Source organism: Limulus polyphemus, unplaced genomic scaffold (assembly GCF_000517525.1).
Source record: "Limulus polyphemus unplaced genomic scaffold, Limulus_polyphemus-2.1.2 Scaffold1743, whole genome shotgun sequence".
Classification (NCBI taxonomy): domain Eukaryota; kingdom Metazoa; phylum Arthropoda; class Merostomata; order Xiphosura; family Limulidae; genus Limulus; species Limulus polyphemus.
Window position 1 is genome coordinate 17,938 of NW_013667353.1, and position 8,872 is coordinate 26,809.

The window sequence follows — 8,872 nt, forward strand, 5'->3', positions numbered from 1 at the left end:
TCCATTTCATAATGAAGGACAATGCCAACAGAGTTTAAAAGCTTTGTTTTTTGGTCATTACCCTAGAAGCCTAAGATTATGGAATATGGTCAATACTGCCTGATAAGTCACATATTAAAAGTATTGCTAAAAGCATTTGATAATAAAATTAAGCATAAAATTGAGAATGAGTTTTTAGAACAACAAAATGGTTTTAAAAAAGGTTCGGGGTAAGCGTGAGAGAATCAGCCTCAGGATGTTAGGTAAAAGAGCATGGAAGTGCACAGAAACCTTTATGCACCTTTCATAGACTTAAAAAAAGGTTATGAAAGTCTTAAGAAGAGAAATAAATGGAGATCCTGCAGCAGAATGTGATTAGATCAAACATATATCAGAACCCTGAATAACTTAGATCGGACTCAGGAAGGATCAGTAGCTGGTTTGTGGTTAAGAGAGTTGTATGTCCAGAACGGGTAGTGTCACCGACATTATATATTTTATGTGCAGAGTGTTGATTAGAAAGATAATAACAGTACAGAAAAAAATCGAAGTTAACGGAAATATAATTTAATAATATGTATACTGATAATACTGCATTTATTAGTGAACCTGAGGAAGAGAACCAGCGGTTGGTTGACAGGCTTGTTGATAAATGGAAAAACTACAGACCTAGATTAAATATGAACATTACCAGTAGAAGATAAAGAGTTGAAACAAGTAGAGGAGCTTACTTATCTAGAATATCAGTAGTGATGGTAAATGTGGTAAAAAAAGATAAAGCGAAGAATAGGTATGCCAAAAACAACATTCCTCAATTAAAAATAATTTCTCAAACTAGTATTGAAGAAGAAACTAATAAATTGTTACGCATGTGGAAACGTAGATCTTTCCCGTTGAAACAAAACGACAGCTGGAAACATCTGGAATGTGGTGTTTTACACGAATGATGAAGAAAGAAAACTAATGAGGAAGTATTGGAATGTGTAAATACAAAAATAAAACTGAGATATGTAGAAAACGGAAGATGTGCTATACTTTCGGCGTATAATTATATCTGAGGGAAGATGGGTAGAGGTTCTGATGGATAAAATCGAAAGAAGAAGAGCGAGAGGCAGACAGAGACTCATTTGGCTCTATGACATTAGAAAATGGATTGGAGATGAGAAGCTTGAATTAGAAAAGTTGGTGCAGGCAACGAAGACTAGAGAACAATAGAGAACCATAGTCGTCGACCCTCAGAAGTGGGGAGGACATCATGATTGATTGGTATTAGCTATGTATATTATCTGAGTTTTATTTTTGCTTTAATATTAAACTAGACAAAAAATATATCAAAATATCTCATAAAGGAAAGTTGTGTATGATTGTGTTTAAACACATTTTGTATTTTAAAAAAATATAATCAATACAATAAATCTCTGAAGCGATAAAAATCAATATATATTGGTTATGTACAACCTATAAAAATATATTGTATAAAATCTTCACTACAAACAAGTGTAGCTTTTAAGAACCTTATAAATCTTCCTTTCATTTTACAAAATCGAAAACAAAGACACATCTAACCATTCGCTAAGTTCGTGTTTTGTTTCTTGTTATTGTTGTTGATTACATTTACGGTTGAGATCAGTGTTCACAGAACTTGCGGTCCTCTTTTTCGTCAAATCAAGTGAATATGTGTTTTAGTTGAACCTTGAATAATTCTGCTTGTCATTTTGGTGCTTAACAGCTTTTAAAACATAGAGTAAATAAAGTTAGGTTACCGTTATGTTTTTATCTGAGGTTAATTGCGCTGATTATTCCTTTGGCATCTTGATATATGGTACAGTGAATTTGTGATTTTTTTTCGTCTCAATCGCTAAAAAAAAGAAGCACAATGAAAATTCTAAAACAAATAAACAAACATTTTTTCTACCAAATGTTTACCAGCTGTTAGTTTTTAAAGAACATTATACCATATTTTAATGAAACCATAATTTGTGCTTTACTTAAAATAGCAGATGGCGGTCCTTTCCTGTTTTCTCTGGTAATTTTGTCGTTATAAATTAATAATCCTTAACTAAATATATATATATATATATTATACAAAAATTTTCAATAACACAATTATTATTAGACTTTAAAACATTATTTTACAAAACTACTATTGTAGTGTTGTAAAATAAAGTTTTAAAGTCTAATAATAATTTAACACTTCAAACCGTTATTAATTGGTCAATACAACAAAACGAAAAGTTAATGGGATGGTATAATTCATTCGAAAATATATTAATAAACATAATATATTATTCTTCAAAATACTCTATCAAATGTGATATTTTGAATGGATTTGCATCCTTGCTAAAGTAATATTCAAACAGCTTTCATACTTGAGTTTATTTTATCAATTAGGTACATGAATAGTATTAATGAATATGCCATAGCAGAAAGTGGCAGGTGAGATATGATCAGTACTAAACAATACAAGGGTTATATATCGTTATAAAGCCAAAAGATACAAGGATTAAATGTGACGGAAATGATGTCAGCAGATGAAAGGACATAGGTAAAGGTCAAGTGTATGAACGGTAAATAGATCTTGTCAAATACGGCTGATGTTGCTAGGGCCATTATCACGGTTTAGTGAGAGATCGTCTGCTTTGATGATTTCTGTAGTTTCTAAACAGTTTCTTTCTTTTTTAGTCTTGGATTGATGTAGGAGAAGAATTTCATTTCAAAGCACTTTGCGACCTGTTTCTTATTGATGTTATGTTGAGGCAGATATCCGAAATTCACCTCTACACATGTGATCTTGGAGTTTATTGCGTCTTATTTCTAAGGAACATGACGGTTGTTCTATGTATTTCTTTCCACATTTACATGGGATACTATATATGTTTTGTTTTTGTTCTTTTAGAAGTGATTCTTTCGGTTTATGTGAAGGTTTGAATATAGTTTTTACTTCAATGCAAATTGCTGACGAAATTACTAGTATAATTAATAATTTGAGGTGCGTTTGGGTAGTTTTAGCAGGACAGAATATGTTAAATTACTGTAGAATATTACGAAATGTTCTCTTAGTTTTGTTATACAAGTTACCAAGAAAATAATGAAGTTATTACCAGTGCATAAAGAAAACTCCATTTCGTCACCATGCCCCCACACATAAGATCTAATCATCACCTATTATAGAAAATATTCTATTTCTTTACCTACATAAATTGTGCTATGCAACTTAACTCTAGCCTTCACCTATCAACAGAATAAAACATAGCAAATCTCTTTCATTCCTTTTTGTGCCAGGTAATCTATCTGTTTGCTGTGTCCTTTTATGTATATTCACTGATTTCTCTCGCCAAATATATATATATACTGCTAAAGCCTCAGCATGTATGTTCCAAAATGCTAACAAGTTTATGGATAAACCACAAACGATTCAAAAGTATGGAGACATTTATAGTAGAACATCTAGAAACACTTAGCTCAAGCCGAAGGTGCTACAAAAGTGTTAGAAATATTTATTTTTTAGGATTATGAACAGGTGCCGAAAATCATCTGAGCATTAGTATTACAGTGGTTATAAGCAAACAGACACCTTCAATTTACTGCGTAACATGGTTGTCATTAATATGAAAGTTACACCACTTTTGAGTATGTTCAGTAATGTATTCTTAGTGCTCAGCTCAGCCAGCATTGGAATTTAATGACTGGTGAACAAGCAGGTGAACAAGTTCCTGGTAGTCGTATACTGAGCATTAGGTGAGAGACTTATATGTGAAATATCTGCATATTTGAATGCCATAAACATTAAGAGACCTTAAATGGATAAATAACAGCGCCATGATAGTGTTTGATTGGCAGGCAACGAGTTGTACCAGCCAAATAACATTACTTAGCGCAAACATATGTCCCATCACTGGATTCAAAACAAGAGTATGAGTGCCAATTCAGACGAAATTATCAATATATTTTAAGAATGTCAAGTTCTCTCATATTTGTTTTAAATCAGCTAGCCACTTCTACTAGCGTTTTAGCTCCGTTTTCAAATCTAAACGTTCTGTTGTATTTTATTTTGTCTGTTTTTCTCATCTAAGTAAAATAACTAAAAATGATTATAAGCATCAAGAATTCACATTTCCCTAAACATACAATATCACATGAAAATGGTTCATTATTGGTGGCTCAACGATATATCTGAGGGCTTATAACCTTAAACATCAGGTTTCAATACTTGTGGTGGGCAGAACACTCATTGTTTAACTTTGTGCTTATCAGTAAACAAAAACAAACTAAAAAATATTTTTAGTACAATTACTATTCTTGATAATGCCTTTACTGGCGTAACCATGGTAACAATGAATGAAATATTTGTGAAACGTACAATTATCTTTATTGTTCTTTAGAAAAAGGGTTGACGAAAGTTTCTCCCTTTTTTCGATTTGTTTTTCATGAGTATTTCATACATTTCCGAAAACACATTTACATTGCTTCAAAAATAGCACTTAAAGCAGATATTAAAAAGCATAATGTGATACAGAAACAACAAATCACATAGACGTGTCTCTGTGAAATTTATTCCAAAGAAAATTGTATCGACCTGCATCAATTATTTGTAAAAATATCCAACACTGGATTCTACTGTTCACTTTTAAACATTTTTTGTTGTTGCCTAATATGACATTAAAGCGAAAATAAAACCCAGAGAGCGTATATAGTTATCTAAGGTATCTTATATGCAGTGGATCAGTTGAAAGTGTTTAGTTAAAAATGTTACAATCATAATAATGGGAGTACTCTAAACACGTTCAGTTTAGAACGTCACTCTCATCACCTGTAGTTACTAATATAGCACCACGTTCAGTTTAGAACGTCACTCTCATCACCTGTAGTTACTAATATAGCACCACGTTCATCACTCTCCTCACCTGTAGTTACTAATATAGCACCGATATTGGTTTATTGATAATGCTTGAATGGGTAACGAAGAAAAACCTTAATATAAGTTGTACATTTGCTGTCATGTTAAACTTATATTAAAGTTTTTCTTCATTACCCATTCAAGCCGTCTCCAAACATTATTAGTCTCAAAGGGTTTCTTCGTCATCGAATTTTGGTTCATTAGCCTCTTACTGGCTCAGCGGTGCTTGTAGGCTTACAACGCTAAAAATGGGGTTTTGATACCTGTTTATGGCAGAGCATAGATAAGCCATTGTGTAGCTTTTCGTTAACAACAGCCATCCATACCTATTAGTTTATACAAACTAAATCATTTTAATCACCCTGTAATAAATGTTATACATGTAATGTTCATACTGATACTTTAAAATGCTGTGTTTGTTCAAACGCTGTTTTAATGTACTTTCTAGAGTATTGTAAATAAAATGCTAGCAAGGACATAATCCATGTCAATATAGATACGATTATCAGCATATTCTAAGAATCGCTTTAATACTCAATGATTACTACTCACAATCGCTTGTCTGTTAACATCTACCACTCCAAAAAAAGGAGATCGAGAATACATCATTAAGTTAACAGTTGGCTGTAACAAATTGTATGAAAGATGAGCGTGAATTACATATTCATAAAGTAAGTAGGCTTGAGAGTAATAACATTTATCTCTTTCGTAGCAGTGTAAACGTATTGGGACTAGTCAACACTTTCCTGTACACTGCTGAAACGAAATTTGAATGTTCTCTAATTTGTTCTCTCCGTGTCTGTTGTACTTAGCACTCCTTTTTCTTTCGTCTTCGTCTGAAAATTCTAAATGACCACAGAGAAACGAAAGATATAATACATATTTCATTATTTTTTGTCTTTTATTCAAGCTTATATAGTTAAAATGTAAATGTAAGCTAAGAATATGATGATTGACTAACATTAAATTATCCCTTCAATAACTTCAATATAATATATTTAGTTAATAACCTATCTTTATAAAAACAGTTATAAACTATAAAGTATCATAGTCTATAAACAGTAGTTACATTTTCAACACTAGTATGTTGCTATAGCAAATTGACTAGAGTGTAAACATTAGGGTTCAATTAATACTAAGTGTCTTGCTTCTGAAGTGAAATACTTGGAATACAGAAATATCAGATGCAAATAACTATTAAAATGTCTTATTGTAACACATTTCGATTACAAACAGCACTCCGGTTAAATTATTATAATTGATATATTTCTATACATTGGCACATTTACAATACAAAAATAACATTTTTGAAAGATGGTCACTAGTTTGTCGTTATAGACAAATACTCAGACCACAAAGAACAATCTACAAATATTATAAAAACCATCACTCTCATCTCAGTTGGACTCAACCTGCTCCTCTTCTACTCCATTTGATGGAGCTTTCAGTTCTCCACGCCCTTGATGCTCCCTCTATTTCTGCTTATGACATTCACTCACTTTTGGGGATAAGCAAATATAGTTTACGTTAGTGAATCTAGTATATATAATTAGCATTATTAATATTCTCTTGTTAAGTTGGTTTGATTTGTTATATGCAAAACGATAGATAATTGGTGAAAGTATGTTAAGCGAATATAGATATTATTTAAATATTATGCTAAGTAATAACTTATCATTTCATAAGCCACATTAGTTGTACACATTATTCATAAACAAATTTCTTAATTTTATGCACAAAAGTTCCTCTTATTATCAATAAGTGTAAGAAGTCTACGCTTTTAAGTATAATATTCGTACAGTCTTAACTTGATCATAGCATTCAATGAATAATATTCTCGTGTAACTTTTTGTTAGTACCCTTAAGCATTCTGAAACATGAAGTGGAGCCTCTCCTGGTGGCCTATTGCTCAACTATAACACTCACTTGTCATGTGGATACGTCTGCTCAAGAATCTGACGTCTGGTGGTCTTTCAACAACGAGAATGCATCCGAATTACCAAACGTTACTATAGTAACGGAGCACGCGGAAGAAGGGATTTGGAAGCTTCAGCTAGATTGTCCCACCCTGAAGCATGCCGGGAAATATGTGTGCAACGCCCAGCTGAAGAACGAGAGTGACTTAGTTTATCGTAAGGAGGCGACGGTCAATGTATACGGTAAGTCTCCCGTTTTGAATTCCGTCTTTGTGGGTGATAGGAATGACCGGGAAAAATTATACTTCTATTAGGTAATTTTTACTTTTAATAAATTGATGATATTCGCACATTATTAGGATTTTTTGTGAGATATTGGTAAAGGAAAAACAGAAGACGAATGAAATATATGAATAGCGTGATAGTCTACTAATTAGATATATCTAACTTTTGTGCTTGTTTGTTTTCGACGTTTACTAGTGATATAGACTAGATTAAATGTTTGGCTACTTGTAGCAGTTTTGGATTTCTTTCTCATATTACGTTTAAGATTATGATAAATATTTCCCCCTGCATTAACAAAATCTAGTGAGCTATGATTCGATAGTTATCAAAGTGACATCATTGGTCTTTGTTTTTTTATGTTAAAAAGTTTAAATACGATGACATTAGTAACACTTCCAATATGAAACGTAAACAAAAAACGAGAAAAGTTGGGTGAAAGCTGGGGTGACATTAGAAATAAATAGACCCAAAATCTGTGATAAGAATCATAAAAAATCGTTACACTGCCTACATAAATCATCGTCTGCCTATATAAATCATCGTCTAACCCAACTAAAAAAATTGTTACACTGTCTATATAAATCATCGTCTAACCCAACTAAAAAATTGTTACACTGCCTATATAAATCATCGTCTGTCTATATAAATCATCGTCTAACCCAACTAAAAAATTGTTACACTGCCTATATAAATCATCGTCTAACCCAACTGAGAAGTTTTGGTATTCAAAGAAAAGCCTCTTTGGCAGTGACTTGAGGAAGCCAAGACATAGATCTGTAATACTGTTTTTACACGCCTTTGATTTTGAGTCCGAAATTAATATAAATGTGAAAGAAAACATCTCCAATTTCTTATCGCCCATTTTAGTCCAATTGGTTTCTGATGTTTCGCCAGTTTTTGGCGTATAAACCCTAACTTTTAAAAACAGAAAGGTTTCTTGATTTGCCCCTTTTTTTTTTAAAGACTTGAACATGATATGTTAAAAACATCAGTAACTGCCTATAATCTTTATTGTTCCAGGATTCTGAACGATTTTATTTTTTGTACGTGAGAAATTATTATAAACAAAGATTTGCCATTGATTTTCGTTTAAATCCATTGAGCTGTTTTTCTGTTCATGATTTGAAACTTGTATTTTGTAGTTTCTTCCAATAATAGAAAATCCATTGAGCCGATTTTCTGTTCATGATTTGAAACTTGTATTTTGTAGCTTCTTTCAATAATAGAAAATCCATTGAGCCATTCTTCTGTTCATGATTTGAAACTTGTATTTTGTAGCTTCTTTCAATAATAGAAAATCCATTGAGCCGTTTTTCTGTTCATGATTTGAAACTTGTATTTTGTAGCTTCTTCCAATAATAGAAAATCCATTGAGCCGTTTTCTGTTCATGATTTGAAACTTGTATTTTGTAGCTTCTTCCAATAATATAAAATCCATAGAGCCATTTTTCTGTTCATGATTTGAAACTTGTATTTTGTAGCTTCTTCCAATAATAGACTTTTTTACAATGCAGTTAGTCATTATATCCATCTTAACCACAACTAATTTGCTATTATGCGACTTGTGTTTGTTGTGATTGTAGTTGAAGAAATAATTCTGTGTTAATGGTAACGTTCCGTATAAGTTTTTATTTTTATCTTATATAACTGTTACATACACAAAAATGTACGTGGGATGTGTGACAGCTACGTTTTATAGAGCTACATCAGTTCTCTAGTAAAAAATTATATCTTGAAAAATCATCATACCCTGATTCATAGCAAAGAAAATATCCTAGAATGAGGGTATAGAAGA

The 8,872-nt window shown here is 31.9% G+C and overlaps 1 protein-coding gene across 1 annotated transcript in view; it reads left to right on the forward strand.

Moving 5' to 3' along the window:
* Positions 1–6,732: 6,732 nt before the first annotated feature.
* The window catches only part of LOC106464789 (tyrosine-protein phosphatase 69D-like), a gene marked incomplete at its 5' end in the record, with an annotated part of 195,354 nt that continues 193,214 nt past the window's right edge, over positions 6,733–8,872 (forward strand). Inside the window, one exon of the mRNA XM_013924947.2 lies at positions 6,733–7,035. Within this exon, the coding sequence (XP_013780401.2) occupies positions 6,733–7,035 (303 nt within the window). The remainder of the gene's footprint in view (positions 7,036–8,872) is intronic.